Consider the following 23,510-nt stretch of genomic DNA (forward strand, 5'->3'; position numbering starts at 1 on the left):
CCCGAAGGGACTGCCGCTCAGACACTATACTTTTCCATCCACCCCCCCCAAAAAATTAGAGGGAACACTGGTCAGAATTTGAGGAAGGGTCCACAAAGCGCCTTGGGAACCATTGAGATAAAATGTCGTTTTTATTCCTTAAATAAAGTTCCATACTCCGTCTTGCGCTTGGCACAGCAAAAATAATAACAACAACAACAACAACAAGGAGAAATGCGGAGGGGTACAGAAGGGAAAGAAATATTGCATTTTGCACATTTATAGACGCACGAAGAACGGTGGGGCGTTGGGAGGGGGGGAGTTCAAAGAAGAGCGGGAACGAGATGGGAAAACCTTGGGTGGGTGGGGTCTGAAATTTAATATACCAACAAGCGGGGGGCGTGTCCACCAGAGAAGTCAAATAAAGAGGAAACGTACGAAATGTAGAGTCGTTCACAGACACAGCAAAAGAGACACGGCGGAGAAGGAGAATTTGGGAAGACCACCCCAAATTGCAAAACAGACAGTATCGGGTTCCCGCCAGAACGGGGAGGAGGGGACGCCGTGCCGATAGTGGAAATGGATCGGGGGCGCGCATCAGAGAGAGATTTGGCGTCTGGACATGCGCAGGAAGGAAAATATGGCGAGAGGGTGCGCGGGCAAGACTTCCGTGATTTCCGGTGATATTTTTGCTTCGACGCCCGCGCATCTTCTTGCAAAATTTGCTTCCTGAAACCATATCTCGCCCCGATGGGCAGCGGTAAAGTTGGAAAAAGAACCCTGAAAACATAGCAAAGCCCCACCCCAAACATTGCCAAATTAAACTGGGGTGTCTCAATCGGTCCTTCCTCCTCTCCCTACCCAGCCCCCGTGTTTCAGAGAGGCTCCGAAAAGAGAAAACGAGGAGCCGATCGGAGAGTTTAAAAGACTTTCAAGCTCGCTTTGGGAGATCCCAATTCTCAAATTTCGGGGCGACGGGAGAATTTATTCATCCGCAAAAAACCAGCCCTTTTATCCCGACTGGGCCGCGTGAAAACTTTGAAGGCAAAAAAATAAATAATGATAAAAAAGAAGGCACCGTAAGGGGCCGAAAAACGATTGTAGGGGCCAGAGGTGACTTAGGGGGCGAATAAAATTACTCCCCTTGCTAATACAACGACGACAACAACAACAAAAAAGGAACTTATATCCCAGTGGCCAGCACTGGCAGAAGCCATCAAAATAAGAGAAAGGGGGGGGGGGAATTAAAATCGAGTTTTTTTTCAATCTTAGCAACTTTAAGGAGGTTGGACTTCAACTCCTGTAATTCCCCAGCCAGGGAGAATTCTGAGAGTTGAATTCCACGTAGCTGAAAAGTTGCCAGGTTTGGAAAACCCAAGATGAGGGTCGTGTAAATAGACACTCGACAAGCCCCTCTTGATTTCGACATAACGGAAATCTACGGATTAATTTAACGTTGGTGGTGTTTCTCAAGGGTGCGGGCTTCAACTCCCAGAATTCCCCAGCCAGCCAGGAGGAATTCTGGGAGTTGAAGTCCACATGTCTTAAAAGATGCTAAGGGTGAGAAAAACGGACATGCTTGGCTTAGCAAATCTACGGAAAGATCGGGGCTGAAAGGAAACTTAAATTAATTTATGGGGAAAATAAATGGGGAGGGAGCGCGGGATCGAAGGCGAAAGAGAAAAGCCAAATATTTCGGGCACACGAGCGGGAAGGAAAGACCCCCGTTCCTCCCGATTTGGGTAAACCGGAGAAGTCGCAAGCAGAGATAAAGAGCGGCTAGGTCCTCTGTCCGTTTCGAGCGGAGGAAGAGAAGATTCAAGCCGTGTTCATGGATCGGTGATCTTCAAGTCAGTGCAGCCGTCGCAGGGTGGATCCATCGCGGGTTTCCCTGCCGAGATAGCGGAACGGAAGCTTCTGAAAATCAGCGCAAAAGTGGGGGGGGGGAGAGAGAGGAAACTCAAGGCCAGGAAGGCAAGGCCGTGCACTTGGAGGGAGGGGAGGGGTTTGTTTTGGCGAAAGAGTCCCAGCAAAGTCGGCCGACTTCCGTTGACAACTAGCAGGTCGTACTTCCTTTAGGGGGCCTGGAACGAGTTGGCGGCTGCCCCGGCGGCGGCATTGGCTGCCGCCGTCCGAACCGACTGGTTGGACATAACGCCAGCAGCGAATTCAGCCTGGGCTTTTTGGAAGCTGGCGCCGGTGCGGCGGTAAAGGGAGTGGATCTGTGGGAAGAAGAGAGGAAAGGTCAGCCGGGAGAATGTGTATGTGGACATGCTGAGTTTTTGAGGCACGAGAAATCGGGGGCTCGTCCGAGATGGAAAAGGAAGAACCGATCCTTAGGAGGAACTGGTCCAAATTCTGCATCGAATACAGGTAGTCCTCGATTTAGATGCTTCGGCAACTGACTCATATGCATGAAGGGGCTGGGCGTTCCCCTTTTTGCGACCTTCCAACTAGCCAGGTCCAGGGAAATGTAGCCAGATTCCATTAACAATTGTCTTACTGTATTTTTTGGAGTATAAGATGCTCCTTTTTCCTCCCTAAAAGTGCCTGATAATTTATACGCTGAATGTAGCTTCATTTTGAAGCTTTTCTTTCTCCCATCCCTAACTAGCTGCTAACGATCTTCCCAGCTCCTACCTTGCAGATTCTTGCGCTGCTACTGCCTGCCAAGAATGTTTTCCAAGCCCTAAGTCTTTGCAGGGGGTTTTTCATTGCTCCAACTTGCTCCATATGTCTCTTTCCAGCTCTAACAATGTTCCCAGCTCTTCCCAGCTTGCAAGCTCTTTCATTGTTACTCTCTGCAAAGAATGTTTTCCAAGCCCTAAGTCTTTGCAGGGTTTTTTTTCACTGTTCTACTTGCTCCAAATGTTTCTTTCCAGCCCTAACAATGTTCCCAGCTCTTACTGGCTTGCAAGCACTTTCATTGTTACTCTCTCCAAATAAAGTTTTTTTTAAAAGCCCTAACCAGGGGATAAAATAATTAGCTGAAACCGACCAGACTAGGGACGCTAGCCAGATGAATAACTGGCAAGCAGATTCTTTTCCCTATTTTCCTCCCAAAAAACGAAGGGGCGTCTTATACTCCGAAAAATACTATAGCTAACGGCAGTGACTCACTTCAGTAACGTGGCCAGAAAAGTCGTAAAGTGGGACAGCCCTCACTCATCCGACGTTCCGTTTAGCCGCGGGAATTTGGAGCTCCCGTTGTGGTCGTAAGTGCGAAGACTACCTCTGGTCTTTCCGCTCTACTCACCCGTTTCAACATGATGATGCCCAAGCCGGCAACGACGGTGAACAACGCGGCCACCAGCATCATGAAAATGCCCACCCCCGGGGAGTGACGAAAGGCCTCAATGCAGATAATCCAACCGCTGCAAGACAGAAAAACAATTACTCTTGTCCAGAGGTCAATTGTATTGCATTGGATAGATCATGGATACCAAAGTTCAAAGAAATAATTATTATAATGTATTTTCAGATTGAGGGTATGTTATTTTGCAATATGTGATTGGAGTGTAAAATTTAAAAAAAATTCTTGCCTGGAAAAAAATTAAAAACAAGGGAAATTTTTTTTAAAAAAACTTCACCATGCGACAATTTGCAAGTGAGGAGGAGGACGGGGCCAGGCCACGTCGTTTTGCGTGTTGAGAGCGTGTGTGTGTGTTAGCATGTGCCCGCACCCTCCCGCTCCATGCATGAACACACCCCTGTGCTGCCCGAGCACAATCCCCCTCTTTCCGCGCAGCCGCGCAGGCCTCACGAGGGATGGTGAAATAAACAGCCAAACCGGAAGTTCAGGAAAACGGACTTCTGGTTTGCCCGTTGTGCTGATTTTTGCACTAGGGGGCTTCCGAGAGGGCGAAACGGCGTTCCCCAAGGCTGAAAATCAACTGATAAGCGTGGGCATAGCTTCGCCATCATGGACGTAGCATGAGCCATGTTATGACCTGCCCGCTATTAAAAATTCAGGATTTAGGCGTCGACCCCACCTGAGCGGAATCCGTTCAGGATCCGTCCCTTACCTGAAACCCCAACCGGGAATCCCAATGGCCTGCAGGACGTAGATCACGTCTTGGGCGAAGAAGATGAAGAAGAAGACGAAGAAGTTGAAGGAGCTGTCACTCCTGCCAGGGAAGGAGGAAGAGAGAGAGATGGAGGGCGACAGACGTGGCTCGCCCCTGCGGTTTTATTTTTGATTTAGAAACATGGAAACATAGAAGATTGACGGCAGAAAAAGACCTCCTGGTCCGTCCAGTCTGCCCTGATGCTATTTCCTGTATGTTTTATCTTAGGCATGTTTACATTCAGTGACTGTGGATTCACCAACCACGTCTGCTGGAAGTTTGTTCCGAGCATCTACGACTTTTTCAGTCAAATATTTTCTCACGTTGCTTCTGATCTTTCCCCCAACTGACCTCAGATTGTGGCCCCCTTGTTCTTGTGTTCACTTTCCTATTGAAAACACTTCCCTCCTGAACCTTATTTAACCCTTTAACATATTTAAATGTTTTGATCATGTCCCCCCCTTTTCCTTCCATCCTCCAGACTCTACAGCTGGAGTTCATGAAGTCTTTCCTGATAGGTTTTATGCTTGAGACCTTCCACCAGATTCGCTGTCGTACTTTTATTACGTCCACAAAATACTTCAAGACGGCGAACATCAGCAATAAGGCACCTTCCTCTTCCTATTTCCGCCACAACAATCCAAGATTGGGTGGAGAAATAAGGATTGGCCAGCTGGCTTTCAGGTCTAATGTGGAACTAGAATTCCCAGCCTGGTTCAAAGTCACTCAGCTGGCCTTTGTTCCTAAGGCAGAACTACAACTCGCGCACCCAGACAGCTTTCAGGTCGATGGTGGAGATAGAACTATTGGCCTCCTGGTGATCCACCCAAAGTCAGCCAGCGACCTTTCATGTCCAAGGACTAGAACTCACTCTCTCCCAGTGCTTAGCTCAAACTCTCCCAGCTTTTGCGCCTAAGGCAGGACTAGCGGTCACCGTCTCCTGGTGACCCCGCCAGCTTTCAGTTCTGCGGGGCTAGAACTGACCCTGCTGGCTTTTCATGCTTAAGGTAGGACTAGAATTCCCACTCTCCTGGTGATCAGCCCAAAGTCGGCTCTAAGGTAAAACTAGAACTCACGGCCAAAGTCACCCTTTCATATCTAAGGCGGGACTAGAACTCACTCTCTCCCAGTGCTTAGCTCAAATTCTCCCAGCCAGCTTTTGTGCCTACGGCAGGACTAGAACTCACCATCTCCTGGTGATTGTCCCAAAGTCATCCAGCCATCTTTCATGTTTCAGATCGGACTACAACTCACTGCCTCCTGGTGATTGGCCCCAAAAATCACCCAGGTGGCTTTCACGCCCAAGTTGGGATTAGAAATCACCGTCTCCTGGTGAGTTCTAGTTTGCCACCTTGTCCCCCCTTTCTCTGATCTAAACCAGGGCCGATACGTAACCGCAGGCCCGCCAAAGCCAAGGGAGGCGCGATGCCGACGTACCGGAAAGCTTTGTACATGGGCCGATACCAGCACATGAAGGAGCAAGGCGTGAAAATCAAGGTCCAGAGGATCGAGAGTCCGAATCCAGAAGCGCCTGAGGAAGCCACGCAGAACCAGATCAGGGAAGCCAGGAAGTTGACGAAAAGAGCCACTGTGCTGACTGTCAAAAGAGAATAATAATAATAATAATAATAATAATAATAATAATAATAATAGTAATAGTAATAATAAATATTATATATATATATATAATAAATATATTATTATAATAATAATATTAATAAATATATATAATATAATATATATAATATATATTAATAAATATATACAATATAATATATATTATATATATTATTATATATTATATAATAAATATATAATAATAATAACAACAACATTATGTCAATACAGTGGAACCTCGACATACGAGCAGCTCTACTTACGAGCTACTCGAGATAAGAACTGGGAGGGGAGCGACATTTTTGTTCGCCTCCCGAGCTCACATTCGGGATACGAGCGCCAAGGAGCTGTCTCCTGAAGCCGAACGCTAACTTCCGCGTTCGGCGGCAGCGGTTTTTTTTGTTGTTGCACGGATTAATTGACTTTACATTGTTTCCTATGGGAAACAATGTTTCGTCATACGAGCGTTCCGACTTACGAGCCTCCTTCCGGAACCAATTGGTCTCGTAAGTCGGGGTTCTACTGTACAACACAGCAAACGAAATCCAGCATAGTGATCTTGTTTGCTGTGTTCTATTGAAATAATAATAATAATAATAATAATAATAATAATAATAATAATAATAATATCATCACACAGTCCTAGGTGCTTGGGATGATATTATTATTATTGGTGATGAAATACGAAATCCAGCATAGTGATCTCGTTTGCTGTGTTGTATTGACATCATAATAATAATAATAATAATAATAATAATAATAATAATATCATCACACAGTCCTAGGTGCTTGGGATGATATTATTATTATTGGTGATGAAATACGAAATCCAGCATAGTGATCTCGTTTGCTGTGTTGTACTGATATAATAATAATAACAATAACAATAATAATAATAATAACAACAACAACAATAACAACAACACCAAAATATTTTCTAATTCAAACTGGCAATGTTTTTAAACACAATATACAATTGTGGAAAAGAAAAAACTGTGGATCATTGATGTCGCCATACCAGGTGACAATCGAATTGATGAGAAACAACAAGAAAAACATAGTCGATATCAGGATCTTAAAATCAAACTATGACGACTCTGGCATAAGCCAGTAGTAACCGGCACATTAGGTGCTGTGCCAAAAGACCTCAGCCAGCATTCAGAAACAATAAGCGTAGAAAAAATCACGATCTGTCGGTTGCAAAAGGCCACTGTACTGGGATCTGCGCGCATCATACGAAAATACATCACTCAGTCCTGGACGCTTGGGAAGTGTTTGACTTGAGATATTCGTTTGCTGTGTATTACTGGGGGGGGGGGTTTGGTGAATAAAATAATAATAATAATAGTAATAGAAATAGTTGTTATTATTATTATTACTATTATTATTATTTATTAGATTTGTATGCCGCCCCTCTCCGTAGACTCGGGGCGGCTCACAGCAATAATAAAAACAATGTACAATAACAAAACTAATATTAAAAAATATCTAAAAAAACCCTTTATTTAAAAACAAGACTTACACACAAACATACCAAACATAAATTTTATAGGCCTGGGGGAGATATCTCAATTCCCCCATGCCTGACAGCAGAGGTGGGTTTTAAGGAGTTTACGAAAGGCAAGGAGGGTGGGGGCAATCCTAAACTCCAGGGGGGAGCTGGTTCCAGAGGGTCGGGGCCGCCACAGAGAAGGCTCTTCTCCCCTGGGTTCCGCCAGACGACATTGTTTAGTCGACGGGACCCGGAGAAGGCCAACTCTGTGGGACTTAAGTGGTCGCTGGGATAATAATAATAATAACAACAACAATAATAATAAAATACGAGAATTGCTTTGCTTTGAAATCATCATGTGAATGGGTCATTATTTCCAGTAATTGTATGTATGTATGTATTTTATTTATTATTTATTTATTAAATTTGTATGCCGCCCCTCTCCGCAGACTCGGGGCGACTATGTATGTATGTATGTATATAAACTATTTTCTCATTTTTTCAAACAAAGTCCCAAAATACAAGAGTTAGGCATTGGAATTTGACCTTGGCTGTGTCTCCCCCATCAGCCTTTCTTTATATATTGTCAAGGAGTGGCTAAATGTCCCATAGAGCTATTCAATGCCTAGACCCCCATCTATAGAGATATTCATGTCTGCTTCTGAACTTGCTTACCCATCCAGAGGTAGTACATGATGGTGACCGTTCTTTGGAATTCCACGGGAATCTCGACGGAAATGTCCTGATAGAAACAGGGCTTCACGGGGCAGATGGAAGGCAGCGGGGGCCAGTTGTTCGGCCTGGCTGTAAACACAGGAAAGCAACAGGTGGGTGTTTCGGTGCGGGGCAATTTGGGGGGGGGGGGCGCGAATGTGTGGCAAAGGACACCCCCCTACCTGCCCCGCTGCTTAAGGCCGCGTTTTGCAGCTCGCGCTCTCTCCGGTCTAGCTCTTCGGCTTTCCGATTCAGCTCCTCTTGACGTTTTAAGAGGTCGGCCGTAGCGGCTGAGGTCGCGTCCTATATCGGAAAGAGAGAAGGGATTCTTTGACGGGTCTGCAGCACCACCTACTGGCCGTGCTGAGGATTGCTGTCCCATGCACTTCAAGGCAGCCTGGAAGCGTCAAACTAACTGTAACACATTTCTGGTTTTCCTGTATAAGGCAAGACTAGAACTCCCAGCCTCCTGGTGATTGGCCCAAAGTCATAGAGCTGGTTTTCATGCCTAAAGTGGGACTAGAACTCACCATCTCCTGGTTTCTAACCTGGAGCCTTCCCCACCAGACCAAACTGGAATTTCCCCCCAATTTCCCCCCCAAGTTTTATCTCAAAGTTTACCTTTCTATTTTGACTTTTTACCTCTCCAGGTTGTTTTCCCTCTCTCTCCCTTTACCTTAGTCTCTTATCTATCTCTAATCTAATATCCATCTCTATTATCCAATCTCTCTCTCTCTCTCCAGCCAGCCATATATCCATCCATCTACCTACCTTTCTTTCTATCTATCCAACCATCTACCTATCCATCCAGCCATCAACTATCTATCTATCTATCTATCTATCTATCTATCTATCTATCTATCCAACCATCTACCTATCCAACCAGCCATCATCTATCTATCTATCTATCTATCTATCTATCTATCTATCTATCTATCTATCTATCCAACCATCTACCTATCCATCCAGCCATCATCTATCTATCTATCTATCTATCTATCTATCTATCTATCTATCTATCTATCTATCTATCTATCTATACAACCATCTACCTATCTAACTATCCAGCCAGCTACATATCCATCATCTACCTACCTACCTTTCTACCTACTTACCTATCAATCAATCTATCCATCCAACCATCTACCTACCTATCTATCCAGCCAGCCATATATCCATCATCTAACCACCTACCTACCCATCCACCCATCCACCCATCCTTCCATCTATCTATCTATCCGTCCATCCATCCATCTATGTTTCTTTCTTTGTTTCTTTCTTTCTATCTATCCAACCATTCCATCCAACATCTAATACTTATATCATATCATATCATCTCTCTCCTTCCTTACCTTAGTCCCATACGAGCCGTAGTTTTTGGGCTCCACATTGTTGGGTTTCTTGGGCACCTCCGAGACAGGAACTGTGGCCGCAGAGGGGATTGTGGGAGCCGTGGGTTGGTACGGCGGGGGAAGCTGCCCCAAGAGAAAAAAATAAACAGAGAAAATTCAAATTTCTGCAGAACGTGACTCGTTTAAAACTTAGCAAGGGAAATTCTGCTTTCAACTGTTGTCGCAAGTTGAGGACTACCTGTCAATCAGGTGGCATTCCAAATTGAAAGCAAAGCCAGAACGCCCGTCAAATCCCAACAGAGCAAACCCCATTCTCAATTCCCACCCCCCAAAAAATCGAGACATTGACTCACCCCCGAATTATCAAAAGGATTATATACATCAAGGGTAGCGTAATCGGTATTTGGCTGGTGTTGAATTATGCCCGGATCCTTAGAAAGAGGGGAGAAAAAGAGTGACGTAATTAAACTTAAAAAGAAAAGAAAATTTATTTACATTTGACCACTCCTTCCTAGGAACCACCCCAAGTTTCTCTACTCTTTGAATTTTGAAGCAAAATCCGAACCAAAGTTCCAAAATCCCTATCTTCAACCTTCTCTTCTCGCCCCCCAAATATATATTTCTCTGCAAATTAGGAGAAATTATCGCCTTTTTTTTGGAGACTGGATGCAAAGGCATCGGATTTTGTTTGTGGACAATTTTCTACGGGGGGAGCCTCCTGCAAAGTCTATTATTTTATTTATTAATCGCGATTTTTAAACCCCTGTCTTTCCTTTGTATTATAACACATGAAGGCGGAAAAACTGCAGAAAATACACATCATGGATGGGAGGATTGGGAAGAATGTAAGGTAGAAATTGCAAATACGAAGTTCATGGTCCGATTGGCAAAAGAACAAAAAATATATATACTTTCATAAGATTGGAAACCCCTTAAGGGCTTTTTTACCCAAAAAAACCTCCCAGAGAAAAATGAATGAGCAATTTTTGAGTTTTGCTGCCCTAAAAAGAGCTGTAAATTGACCAAGGAGAACTTTTGGAAAACTGAATAATTAACTAGGCATCTAACTTCTGCAAAGGAAAACAAAAATTGCTTCTTTTAAATATTTCATCCCCCCCCCCCCCCCCCCCGTTTTCTCAATGTTTATCATTCCGTTTCTTTTTCTCTCTGTTTTTCTTCTTTTTCTTTTTATACCCATGTTTCTTTCCCTAGAACTTCCAAGTTTGGGAAATATTTTCTTCAATCGAAATTACATACACTGTGAAGTGTACACGTGTATACAGAATGCAGCTGCGAGAGCAATCATGGGCTTTCCCAAATATGCCCATGTTGCACCAACACTCCGCAGTCTGCATTGGTTGCTGATCAGTTTCCAATCACAATTCAAAGTGTTGGTTATGACCTATGGCACCGGACTAGATTATCCCAGGGACCGCCTTCTGCTGCACGAATCCCAGCGACCGATAAGGTCCCACAGAGTGGGTCTTCTCCGGGTCCCGTCAACTAAACAATGTCGCTTGGTGGGACCCAGGGGAAGAGCCTTCTCAGTGGCGGCCCCGGCCCTCTGGAACCAACTCCCCCCAGAGATTAGAATTGCCTTCATCCTCCTTGCCTTTCGTAAGCTACTTAAAACCCACCTCTGCCATCAGGCATGGGGGAATTGAGATCCTCTTTCCCCCTAGGCCTTTACAATTCTATGCATGGTATGTATGTATGTATGTCTGGGTTTTATATTAATGGGTTTTTAATCGTTTTTAGTATTAGATTACTATTGTACACTGTTTTATTATTGCTGTTAGCCGCACAGAGTCTCCGGAGAGGGGCGGCATACAAATCCAATAAATAAATAAATATACAGACACCCAGATAAATATATAGACAACCTTTGACTTAGGTTCATTTAGTGACCGCTCGAAGTTACAACGGCACTGAAAATAGCCGGATCCTGCGTTCCTCACTTAACAACTATGTCAAGAAAGGTCGCAAACAACTATTTTCACTCAGCAACAGGAATTCCGGGCTCAAACACGGTCATAAATCGAGGACTGTCTATGGCCATATTTTTGTGAGTTGCAACTCCCTTCCCAAGAGGCAAATATTAAAAGATCCCTTTGCTGAAATCTGCTAATCAGAAGAAGAAGAAAAAAGATCTAAGTAGATTTCTCCTGATTTCGGGCCCATGGGACTCTCTTCCACACAATTCTTCCTAGGAATGTTTCTCATGAAATTGCAATTATTTTTTAAATTTGCATTTAAAAAAATAATTATTAGGTTTTTTTAAAAAAACCAATACAAACACAAAAAAGACATTGACAAAATATTCAAGTATCTATTGGTTTACATTTCTGTAACATCGGCGTGTCGATTTCGATGCATTATTATCCAACTATTCAATTGGAGATCTTTCTCCATTAATATGTACCATTTATGTTGATATTTATAATTGCTGATGACTGTTATGGTTCAGCCTGAGGCCGATCAGGGTCCAGCTGCGTCTTTGCTGGCACCATGCCCGGAGGAGGATGAGAGCGAAGAGGAGGGGGCTGAGCAGTCGGACGGGGGAGAGTATAGTCAGGAAGGTGACGAGGAAAAACAGCATGAGAGCCCTGGGGAGGGGCTCTCCCCAGCCAGTAGCTTGGAGTCACTAGGGGACGAAGCTCAAGCTGTCATTGACATGTGACAGAGACGTTCAGATCAAAGAAAGGAGCAATTGAAGAAATACTATCAGTAGTGAATTAGGAACAGCTGGGCTTGGGTGTGGTCCTCATTAGCAGGGAAAGGGTATATAAGGCAGGCCAGCCCTTGAAGCCATGTGGAGTGTTATCAGTTTGGAGTTGCGGTACCCTGTCTTGTTTCTCGGTGTCTCTGTTCCTGGCTTGTGGCCCAGCAGTTTGGAAGACCCGTGGGAGGTGTATATCTGCTATTTACAGCCCCGTTTTGGCAGCAAGAATCCTGTATTGCTGCATGAACTATTGCCTTTGTGGATATATTTGGAGCTCCAGTATTTTCCTGCTTTGTAAGAACATTTTCTGTTAGTTTTGTTTCTCTTGAACTTTATAAACTGCATTTGCCTTGCACCGGTGTGTCTGGCTTATCTTTTTGGGTTGGTCACAGCTTCTGGAGTGACCCAGACAGAACAATGACTAGTTGCTATTTGTTAATATCTTGTTTATTTATTATTCCTTTTCTTTTTCGACCTATTTATAAAGTTTCCAACCCCCCAACAGTACGAAATTCTTTTCTTTGATCGGTCTGCCATTCTATTATTGAAGAATAATTGACACCTTTGGACTATAGTGCTAGTGTAAATTATTGTGTATTGCATGGACAGACAGAACAACCAACAGTTGCTGAATCCTAGAAAACCAGAAACATTAAAAGCCATAATCACAAGACTAGGTCTCATCTATTTTGGCCATGTAATACATAAAATTCTTTTGAGAAGTAAATGATCCTAGGAATGATTAGTGGATCTAGAAAAAGGGGGAAACAAAGAATTTGCAGTCTTGATACAAAAACAAATATCCAACAACTGAAAGAAGCTGTGTAGCATGGAGAGACTTGGACAGTTAAAACTACTATTAATTGTACGATGGTTCATCCTATAATTTTCTGGGAATATCAGATTCTGGTTCTAGATAGCAATTAACGAGATAAGAGAGAAAGTACAATAACATCTCCCCCGGGGCCTAGACAGTTTATACATGGCATGTTTGTGTGTATGCTTGCTTTTAATAATGGGGTTTTTAGTGTTTTTTAAATTATTAGATTTGTTCTTACATTGTCTTTGTTATTGGTGTGAGCCACCCCGAGTCTACGGAGAGGGGCGGCATACAAATCTAATAAATAATAATAATAATAGTAATTATTATTATTAAGCCTACTCATTTCTGCACAGTCCAACATTTTTTCCCCCAAAATTTGCATTTTAACCCACAACCTCCTTCTGGTGTTTTCAGGAAAGGCCCTAAGCTGCAGACAAGATAGACTGCTCCCGAAAACTGGAGGCTCCATCCAGGCCATGCCCCAGCTCATTTTCAGAGAATTTTTTTTTAAAAGTCCCCCCCCCCAAAAAAATTAAAGCCTCTAAAAACAAGTTATTTTATTTACTTTTCACCAAATTGCAAAAGAAAGGGGGGGGGGGACTCCTTTAAATAGATCTAACTAGCAAACAAGGTCAACCATGTTATTCATTGTTTATTTATTGCGAAATAAGTTAAGGAAATTTTATTTCGACACTTTCTTTCTTCTTTTCCCCCCCAAAAGTGATTTGCCCCAAATCTCTGCTGGCTTTCAAATCAGGAAGTAGTAATAAGCAAGAGCTGCCATCGTTTTCAGAAATCAGGATATTCCAAAAGAGGCCAAAATAAAGCAAAGATAGATGCGAAAATGCAACATTGTTTGAAACATCTCTTTTTTCCCCAAAGGCAAAAATGTAATTATTTTTCCTGCCTTCCCAGAGTTTTAAAACTAAATTTGTAACTAACTAAAATTATTTGGTTGAATGGCTTTGGCCAAATGAAAGTTTTGTCCTGTTGCAGTTAAAGGAATGATTATGTGATAAATATAAAAGCTCTTTTATCTCAGCAGCAAAAGGCAAAATTTTGCTAATTCTCCTTTTTTTGGGTAATGAATAGAACTGATGAACAGCCAATTGCCTGGCTCAACTAATTGAGTTGAAACCCAGCAAAGCAGAAACAGAATTAAGTTCTCGATAAAAGATAAATATTTTGACCAGCTTGGCTCATTGTCTTTAAAGGTGGTTTAATGTGGGATGGGCTCCATGGTGGTTTATTTGCCAAACTATGAATCAGGTAAAGAATGGTGGGAATGGAGTGAATGAGGCAGAGAAACAGAGAAAAAGAAAGAAGAGGAAGGAGAGAGGAAGGAAGGAAGGAAGGAAGGAAGGAGGTAGGTAGGTAAAATGAAGACCCAGATTGTTGGGGGCAAGAAGCTGATTTTGTAAATTGCTTAAAGGGGGCTGTAAAGCTGTATATGTCTAAATAATAATAATGAAAGGAAGGAAGAGAGGAAGGAAGGAAGGAAACAGATAAAAAGTGAAAGAGAAAGAAGGAATAGAAAAGAGAAAGGAAGGAAGGAGAAACAGATTAAAGCAGAAAGAAAGAGAAAGAAAGAATAGAAAGGAGAGAGAAAGCAAGGAAGGAAAAGAAGGAAGAAGGGAGAGAGGGAGGGAATGAGAAACACATTTCAAGGAAGGGGGGACAAAAGATTTCAAAAGCCAGATCCTCTTGTCCCCCTATGCCCTCCCTCCTCCCTGAGGACTAGAATTTTTGGCTTCCCATCCTCACACTGCTGTTGGGGGGGGGTTGTCTTTAACGCCCCCCCCCCCTTTGAACAAACCCAACCCCAAAGCCTCGGCCTGGCCTCCCTCCTCTCCAACCCAGCAGCCCCCTCCTTTCCTCCAACCGGCCTACCTGGCGGGGTTGTTGTTAGGAGCAAAGGGGGAGGAGTTCAGAAAGGCAGGCAAACCAGCCAGGCTGGAAGGGGGGGGAGGAGGCCCAGCCCAGGGGGACCCCCCCCCCCCAAAAAGTCCCCCCCCCCAGTTACGCACCTGGAAGGGATTCCCCGCCTCTCCCTCGAAAGGGTTCCCTCCTCCGCTCTGGCTCATGCCGGCTCTTCTCCCTCGCGGCCTCTCCTCCCTCCGCCACGGGCTCCCTCCGTCGGCCCTGCTCTGCCTTCCGCTGGGCCCCCGCCGCAGAGGCGCTCCACGCCGATTGGACGGCCGCGGCCTCGCGCGTCGCCCAACCAGCTTGGGCCAGGGAGGGCGGTTCCCCCTGCGCGTGACGGGCGGAGGTCGGCGTGACGTCAGGGAGAGGGGGAAGGGGAGGCGTGACCACGCGCGCGCGCGGGACGGCGGGAAACGTAGTCCGCACCAGATGGGAGAAGCCCAAGCTTAATCCGTCGAATTGAAAAGGGGAGCAGGGAAATACTGTAATAACAACCTGGTTTAAAGTGAGGGTTAGCGGTGGCAAGTCTTTACTTTGCAGCAAGTTAATTAATAATAATAATAATAATAATAATAATAATAATAATAATAATAATAATAATAATAATATCATCATCATCACGCAGTCCTAGGTGCTTGGGAAGCGCCCGACTGGTGATGAAATACGAAATCCAGCATAGTGATCTCATTTGCTGTGTTGTATTGACATAATAATAATAATAATAATAATAGTAATAATAGTAGTAGTAGAAATAATAATAATAATAATAATAATTATTATTATTATTATATACAGGCCATTAGAATGAACGCTATCAAAGCCAGAATCAAAAAAATCAACTGACGATCCAAAGTGCAGACTCTGCAAAGAAACAGATGAAACAATCGATCAAATACTCAGCTGCTGCAAAAAGATCGCACAGACTGACTACAAGCATAGACATGACGCTGTGGCACAGATGATCCACTGGAACCTGTGCCGGAACTGCCATCGACCAGTGGCAAAGAACTGGTGGGATCATAAGCCCCCAAAAGTGGGCAAAAATGAGCAAGCAAAACTACTGTGGGACTTCCCACTTCCGACTGACCAAATTTTGGAACATAACACACCAGACCTCGTGATTGTGGAGAAAAAGAAAGTGTGGATCATCGACATCGCAATCCCAGGAGACAGCAGAATTGAGGAGAAGCAGCTAGAGAAATTAGTGAAATACGAAGATCTGAAAATCGAGCTGCAACGACTCTGGCATAAGCCCGTGAAAGTGGTCCCAGTGGTCCTTGGCACGCTGGGCGCAGTGCCAAAGGATCTCAGCGGACATTTGAAAACCATCGGAATTGACAAAATCTCCACCTGTCAATTGCAAAAGGCCGCTTTACTGGGATTGGCAAATATAATCTACATCACGCAGTCCTAGGTGCTTGGGAAGCGCCCGACTAGTGATGAAATACGAAATCCAGCATAGTGATCTCGTTTGCTGTGTTGCATTGTTGATAACAACAACAGAGTTGGAAGGGACCTTGGAGGTCTTCTAGTCCAACCCCCTGCCTAGGCAGGAAACTCTACACTAAATCAGACAGATGGTTATCCAACACCTTCTTAAAAACTTCCTGTGTAAAAATCAATTGTTTTTAACCAGTTTGGTTCTTTATTGCATGTACGCGAGACAGACACTTAAATAACAAATTAAATAAATCCCTAATAACGCAATAAAAAGGCTTAACGTGTTTAGCATAATAATAATAATAATAATAATAATAATAATAATAATAATAATAATAATAATTTATTAGATTTGTATGCCGCCCCTCTCCGAAGACTCGGGGTGGCTCACAAATCAATTTGAGAGTTTAGATTTATTTGGTGGTTCTCGACTTAACGACCGAGGGCAAAAGTTCTGTTGCTAAGTGAGGCCGTTGTTAAGTGAGTCTTTCCCCGTTTTATGACCTTCCTGGCCTCCGTCGTTAAGTGAAATCGCTACAGGTCTTAAGTCGAGTGACTTGGTGGTTAAATGAATCCGGCTTCCTCATTGGCTTTGCTTGTTGGGAGGTCGCCAATGGGATTAGCTGAGCCTGGGAGCGTCATAAACACGGGACAGTGGCCGAGGGTCTGAGTTCTGATTCACAATAATACTAATATTCACGGTATTTCAGGGACGTTTTAACTCTGAACGGTCGCTAAACGAATGATTGTCAATTGAGGACTATCTGCACGCTGTAAATACACTGTAAATGATAAATGTGTTGTGTGTTTTTTTATAAAAAAGATGATTCATGCTGCAAGAGCCAACTGGGGTTCACTTAACCCCCTTAACCGCTGTGGCAAGAAAGGTCGTAGAATAGGGGACCTGACAAAATGACTCACTGAGCAACAGGAATTTAATTCTCTTTGGAGTCTTCAGAGAGGGGCGGCATACAAATCTAATAAATTATTATTATTATTATTATTATTAATTTATTAAATTTATAAACGCCTTTTAGACTCCTCTGGGGCTCCATTGTGGTCGTAAGTCGAGGACCGCTTCTATAATGGCCGCAGGGCTACATCTGGACATGGCCCCCTCTTCCTACTCAAAGTTTGCAACCTTTCCGACGTTCTACGAGACGGCCGAAGCAGCCTTCCAAGAAACCCAAGGTTGCTCGCTACGCAAATTTTTTATTTTATTTCCTGCATCTTCAACAACAACAACAACAACAAAAAGGCGGCCTTGTTTCACATGACACGACATTGGCCCGGCCGTGGGAAAGACTGCGCTGGGCTCTGGAGGGTCGTTTGCAAGGACTCGAAATCTATCCTGCCGAAGCCAGGGAGGTTGGGAGGGATCGGCAAGGCCGTGGTGGGTTGCACCAGGCTCAGAAGGTCTCGGGGCAGCTGTGGCTTCACCTTCGCGGCTCCCAGCTGCTTTTCGTCCGCCGGGTTCTGAGAGAAGAAGGGAAAGGGAGAAAGAAAGAATAAAGATCGACAAGCAGAATAGAGACCCTCTACCGGGTGATGGGGAACCTTTTCTGGTCCGCGTGCCAAAAGTTGTGTGTGTTTGTGGTAGCACAGGCGCATGCGCCCACACCCATTTCCTATCCCTCCACACATGCGCAAACACCAACACCACCACGCTGCCCATAATTCCCATACTATGACCATCACAAATACGAAATAAATAGTCAAAATAGTCAGTGGCTGAATTTGGATTGCGTGATCCCCAGGGAGGCTGTAACGGTTGTTGAGTGTGAAAAAGCCATTTTGATTCCCATCGCTAAAGGAATGGCTGTTGAGTCGAGGAGTACAGTGGTCCCTCTACCTACGAACGCCTCTACTTACGAACTTTTCTAGATAAGGACCGGGGGTTCAAGATTTTTTTGCCTCTTCTCAAGAACTATTTTCCACTTATAAACCCCGAGCCTCCGAAACTGTAACCGGAAAAGGCAGGGAGAAGCCTCTAGGAATCTCCTGGGAGTAAACAGGGCCGGAAAGGCGGGGAGAAGCCTCCATGGGGCCTCTCTAGGAATCTCATGGGAGGAAACAGGGTCAGAAAGGCGGGGAGAAGCCTCTGTGGGGCCTCTCTAGGAATATCCTGGTAGGAGACAGGGTCAGAAAGGCGGGGAGAAGCCTCCATGGGGCCTCTCTAGGAATCTCCTGGGAGGAAACAGGGTCAGAAAGGCAGGGAGAAGCCTTCGTGGGGCCTCTAGGAATCTCCTGGGAGGAAACAGGGCCTCCACCCGCCCTGTGGTTTCCCCAATCGCACTCATTATTTGCTTTTATGGGAAAAATGGCTTCTTCTTACAAACTTTTCTACTTAAGAACCTGGTCCCAGAACGAATTAAGTTCGTAAGTAGAGGCACCACTGTATCTGTATTTTATTAATTTGAGTCATAATTTTAGGACTACCTGGAACCTGTACCGGTCCTTTCGGAAGCCAAAAAAAATTTTCTCACCTTCGGGAGGTTGTATTTCTCCCTCAAATGAGCTCTGAGAGAAGCACGCTGGGTTTTCTGCCGGGCAAAAACAGCATCTCGTTCAGCCCTGGCAAAGGAGGAAGAGAAGAGGGGAAAGGAAATCATAAAAGTGCGGCATCGACTCCCGAACACAAAACACAGGTTTCGAACGCGTAGCCAGGCACTGTTTCTCCTGGGGGGGGAAAAATCTCCCCTGCTTTTATACGTTTCTTCTACAGAATTGGAAGATTTTATAGCCCGAAGAAAGATACTAACAGTTTTAATTCCCATCAGTTTTATCAGAAGCAAAGAAAAGCGACTCTGGGAGTTGGCACTGGGAAACTGACTAGATCAAATACAGTACTCTGGTATCAATGCTTCAAAATGGAACTAGAGAGCAAAAAAGGCAAGGAGGAGAGGATGAAAAGATACCCATTAATCTATTCCTTCCTTCCATTCTATCTGTATCTCTTTTCCTAGATTCCTTTCCTTCCTTTTGCTCCACAATCCCTCTCTCCCTTCCCTCTCTCCACCTGTTTATTCTTTTTTTATTATCTATCTATCTACCTACCTACCTATCCATCTATATCCAGCCAGCCAGCCATCTGTCTATCTAATCTATCATCTATCTTTATCTATATCGATATATCTATTTCAACTACTTATATAGCTATTAAGCTGTGTGATTTCGAACAGTTTGCTCATAATTTTGGGCTTGGGCAACTTAAACTATGCCGGCTACAGTCTGACCTAAGTGTAGTACACAAAATTATTTGTTACAACATCCTACCTGTCAGTGACTACTTCAGCTTCAACCATAATAATATACGAGCACATAGTAGATACAAACTCAAAATAAACTGCTCCAAACTCGATTGCAGAAAATTTGACTTCAGCAACAGAGTTGTCAACACCTGGAATGAGCCACCGGACTCTGTGGTTTCTTAAGAAAGAAAGGAAGAAAGGAAGGAAGGAAAGAAGGAAGGAAAGAAAGAAAGAAAGGATCCACCTTAGTTTTGGGGGAGAACAATAGGAAAAAGAATCTGCTTACCAGGTATTTATCTGGCTAGCGTCCTTAGCCAGCACATTATTTTATTCCCTGGTTAGGACTTTAAAAAAAAACCCTTTATTTTATTTACTTTATTTAGAGAGTAACAATGGAAGAACTTGCAAGCCAGTAAGAGCTGGGAATATCGTTAGCACCTGGAAAGAAACATTTGGAGCAAGTAGAGAAATGGAAAAAGCCCTGCAAAGACTTAGGGCTTGGAAAACATTCTTCGCAGAGAGTAACAATGAAAGAGCTTGCAAGCCGGTAAGAGCTGGGAAGATCATTAGCACCTGGTTAGAGCTGGAAAGAAACTTATTCGGAGCAAGTTAGAACAATAAAAAAAGAGTTAGGACTTGGAAAACATTCTTCGCAGAGAGTAACAATGAAAGAGCTCGCAAGGTAAGAGCTGGAAAGATCATTAGCAGCTAGTTATGACTGAAAAAAAGGCTACATTCAGAGTGTAAGACGGCACCCAAATTATCAGCCTCCTTTAGGAATGGGAAAAGTGTGTCTTATACTCCGAAAAATACAGTACAGTGATACCTTGTCTTACAAACTTAATTGGTTCCGGGACGAAGTTCTTAAGGTGAAAAGTTTGTAAGACGAAACAATGTTTCCCATAGGAATCAATGGAAAAGCGATTAATGCGTGCAAGCCCAAAATTCCCCCCTTTTGCCAGCCGAAGCACCCGTTTTTGTGCTGCTGGGATTCCCGAGGCTCCCCTCCATGGGAAACTCCACCTCCACCTCCCGACTTCTGTGTTTTTGTGATGTTGCAGGGGAATCCCAGCAGTGCAAAAGAGCACTTCGCTGGCAACGGAAGTCCGGAAGTGGGGTTTCCCAGCAAGGGGAGCCTCAGTGAAATCACAGCATCGCAAAAACACAGAGGTCCGGAGGTGGGGTTTCCCATGGAGGGGAGCCTCAGGGGAATCTCAGCAGCGCAAAAACGGGTGCTTCGCTGGCAACGGAAGTACGGAGGTGGGGCATCCCAGCAGCGGCGGTGGGTTTGTAAGGGGAAAATAGTTTGTAAGAAGAGGCAAAAAAATCTTAAACCCCGGGTTTGTATCTCGAAAAGTTTGTATGACGAGGCGTTTGTAAGACGAGGTATCACTGTACAGTATACCAATTTGTGAACCGCACTTACTTCTGCCTTGGGTGGGTTTGCATCTTGACTGGTTCCCAGCTGAGGCTTCTCTGGACGCCGATGTCTTTGTCCTTGGCGGAACCGGCTGAAAAACCACACAGCAGTTCTTTCACTGCGTCCCCAAACCCCGATGGTCTCATGGTAAAAGGATGGGAGCTGAATGGAGAAGAGGCTGGGGCTGAAAAGCAACGCAAAGCAAGCTTTACGAAAGACGCAAAAACAACACTTTTCTCCCTCCGCCGGAACCGAAGCAAAGTCTACATCCCAACCGATAATTCTCGCTTTCCATCGAACAACGATGGGACTCACAAAGGTAAATTCCCAGTGTCGTTCAGCTTCTCTTGGAGTAGGTAGATCTCCCCTCTCTGGACGTGGCCAAAGGATGATTACAAATCTTGTCTGCTGGAGATCTTTAAGTGGAGATCAGGAGCAATAAGGAGGACACGTTTGCCTTGATCCATTTGCACGACAGCTGGCAAGACTCGGGGCAGATGGTATGTAAGCGGAGCTGTTGGGAAGATCATTAGGTGTGTGCCCTTGTCTGGAGGACAAACAGCTTCAGGTATTTAGTCTTTCTTGGATAAACAGCAAGGAGCTAGTCCTCAATGGATTTGGGAGAACCCCGGGTTAAAAGCAGATCCTAAATTTGTTTTTAAGGTGGAAGGCCAGTTTACAACACCTTGTGGTACCTGTAGGACAAATAGATTTATCCCAGGTAGGAAGAAGAGAGTTTGGGTTAAGGTGCAAGGCTTGGAACCAAAAGACTGGGAGTTCTAGTCCTGCCTCAGTTGACCTTTGGACCAGCCACTTTCTCTCAGCCCTAAGGAGGAGACAATGGCAAGCCTCTTTCTGAAAAACTGTGGCAAGAAAACTGCAGGGGCTTGTCCAGGAGGTCTCCAAAGATTGGACAAGGCTGAAAAGGAGGAACAGAGAGAGAGACAAACAGACAAAGAGATGAGATATGGAGAGAGAATGATATAGATATTAGATGAAGAGATAGATAGGTAGGTAGGTAGAAATGGATTGATATTAGATGAAGAGAGGGAGAAAGAAAGAGATATATGAATATATTAGATGATAGATAGGTGTAGGTAGGTAGGTAAGTAGGTAGGTACGGTAGGTAGAGATGATATAGATATTAGATGAAGATAGATGGTTGGATGGATGGATGGATGGACATTAGATGGATAATATAGATATTAGGGGTAGGTAGGTAGGTAGATAGACAGACAGATAAGGATAGAGATAATTAGATAATTAGATACATGGATATAGATATTAGATGAAGAGATAGATAGGTAGGTAGGTAGGTAGGTAGGTAGGCAGAAATGGATTGATATAGATATTAGATGAAGAGAGTGAGAAAGAAAGAGATATATGAATAGATTAGAATTAGATGATATAGATAGGTAGGTAGGTAGGTAGGTAGAGATGATATAGATATTAGATGAAGATAGACGGATGGATGGACATTAGATGGATAATATAGATATTAGAGGTAGGTAGATAGATAGACAGACAGATAGATAGATGATATATATTAGATGAAGATGGATGGATGAATATTAGATGGATAATATAGATATTATAGATAGATAGATAGATAGATAGATAGAGACAGACAGACAGACAGATAAGATAAAGATAATTAGATGGATAATGATAGATATTAGAGATACATGGATATAGATATTAGATGAAGAGATAGACAGACAAAGAGAGAGATACACGCAATTCCTTAACATATAATACTAGAAAAAATAAAATACTGTAATGACAACAAGAAAAGCACCAGGAGCTGTGAACGAACTGAAAAGATTCCTCAACCAAAACAATTGACCAAAGGACTGGCACTGCCTTTATGAACATTGCTTAGCACTTGTCAATCAAAAATAGAACCAGAGTCCTGGGCTTTGCTGTCCAAAGCAACCCTTTGCACCACAATAGACACAACAGTCCCATGGAGAGGGACGAAAGGGTTTGTAGAACAAACTGAAGGACCAGCTCAGCCGCAGCTGCCAAGGACTTGGGTTTTAAGCGCCTTACGTCCAGCATCGAAGGGGGAGGGACGCTGAGTCCATCGTCCCTTTTTTTTCTCTTTAGCCTTAAATCATCTGCGGCTTAAAAGACGCACTTTTCTGAAACAAATTAACACCCTGGACTTACGACCACAATGGGGGCCAGAATTTTGGCTGTTAAACAAGTCGCTGCTATTTTTTTCTTTTGTTCAGCCAATTTTTAATATGCACTTAGATCTTGCTAATTTGCAGCCCTTTGAGAAAAATCTAGCCGTTCGGGATTCAGGCTTTGATATAAATTTAAGGCAAAATTAGCACCCTGCTATATAGTCCTGGACGTACAATGCTTTCTTAGAACAGGAAGAGTCGGCCCACGCCTCCGGATCTAACACAAGTAGTCTTCGACTTGCAACAGTTCACTTAGTAACGGACTGAAATTACGGCGGCGCTGGAAAGTGAGTTAGGATCGTGTTTTAGTGAAGGGATAATTTTTCCCCCTATCCTGAATAGAAGCACACTGGGGCAAGGAACACAATCGGATACCCTGGAATTGTATGTGTGTTGCCAGAAATAAGTATAATTATAATCAATCACACGCTCGGCCAGAGGTTTAGACTGGATTTGGCGTTATTACCATTTAGGGTGAGAGGAGAGAGAAAAGTGGAGAGAACATGAATTTAACTGAA

The 23,510-nt window shown here is 43.9% G+C and overlaps 2 protein-coding genes across 3 annotated transcripts; both read right to left on the reverse strand.

Annotated features, from left to right (window-relative positions):
- Positions 1-112: 112 nt before the first annotated feature.
- SCAMP3 (secretory carrier membrane protein 3) lies at positions 113-14,994 on the reverse strand. Of its 2 annotated transcripts, none has more exons than XM_070766442.1 (9): positions 14,794-14,994; positions 9,575-9,652; positions 9,222-9,344; positions 8,052-8,172; positions 7,831-7,959; positions 5,484-5,643; positions 4,005-4,106; positions 3,236-3,353; positions 113-2,201 (listed from the first exon to the last, which is right to left on the reverse strand). In XM_070766442.1, exons 1-9 carry the CDS (start codon positions 14,848-14,850, stop codon positions 2,055-2,057), a joined length of 1,035 nt encoding a protein of 344 aa, XP_070622543.1. In that variant the 5' UTR covers positions 14,851-14,994; the 3' UTR covers positions 113-2,054. The 2 variants fall into 2 exon arrangements, with proteins under 2 accessions (XP_070622543.1, XP_070622542.1); XM_070766441.1 differs by lacking the exon at positions 14,794-14,994 and adding an exon at positions 11,644-11,722.
- Positions 14,995-17,321: 2,327 nt separating this feature from the next.
- LOC139175369 (complexin-3-like) lies at positions 17,322-23,074 on the reverse strand. The gene is made up of 4 exons (XM_070766443.1): positions 21,116-23,074; positions 20,807-20,984; positions 18,616-18,703; positions 17,322-17,605 (listed from the first exon to the last, which is right to left on the reverse strand). Exons 2-4 carry the CDS (start codon positions 20,944-20,946, stop codon positions 17,399-17,401), a joined length of 435 nt encoding a protein of 144 aa, XP_070622544.1. The 5' UTR covers positions 20,947-20,984; positions 21,116-23,074; the 3' UTR covers positions 17,322-17,398.
- Between the last annotated feature and the right edge of the window lie 436 nt (positions 23,075-23,510).

This window comes from Erythrolamprus reginae, chromosome 13 (genome assembly GCF_031021105.1).
Source record: "Erythrolamprus reginae isolate rEryReg1 chromosome 13, rEryReg1.hap1, whole genome shotgun sequence".
Classification (NCBI taxonomy): domain Eukaryota; kingdom Metazoa; phylum Chordata; class Lepidosauria; order Squamata; family Dipsadidae; genus Erythrolamprus; species Erythrolamprus reginae.

What these genes read in the sequence shown, in the direction of transcription:
- LOC139175369 (XM_070766443.1), bottom strand. Translation starts at nt 20,946, where the DNA reads ATGAGACCATCGGGGTTTGGGGACGCAGTGAAAGAACTGCTGTGTGGT. An exon ending in CAAACCCACCCAAGGCAGAA is followed by an intron (nt 18,704 to 20,806) that starts GTAAGTGCGGTT and finishes CTCCTTTGCCAG; the next exon opens with GGCTGAACGAGATGCTGTTT. An exon ending in AGAAATACAACCTCCCGAAG is followed by an intron (nt 17,606 to 18,615) that starts GTGAGAAAATTT and finishes TTCTTCTCTCAG; the next exon opens with AACCCGGCGGACGAAAAGCA.
- SCAMP3 (XM_070766442.1), bottom strand. Translation starts at nt 14,850, where the DNA reads ATGAGCCAGAGCGGAGGAGGGAACCCTTTCGAGGGAGAGGCGGGGAAT. An exon ending in ACGGCTCGTATGGGACTAAG is followed by an intron (nt 8,173 to 9,221) that starts GTAAGGAAGGAG and finishes TTTCCGATATAG; the next exon opens with GACGCGACCTCAGCCGCTAC. An exon ending in GCATCATCATGTTGAAACGG is followed by an intron (nt 2,202 to 3,235) that starts GTGAGTAGAGCG and finishes TTCTTCCCACAG; the next exon opens with ATCCACTCCCTTTACCGCCG.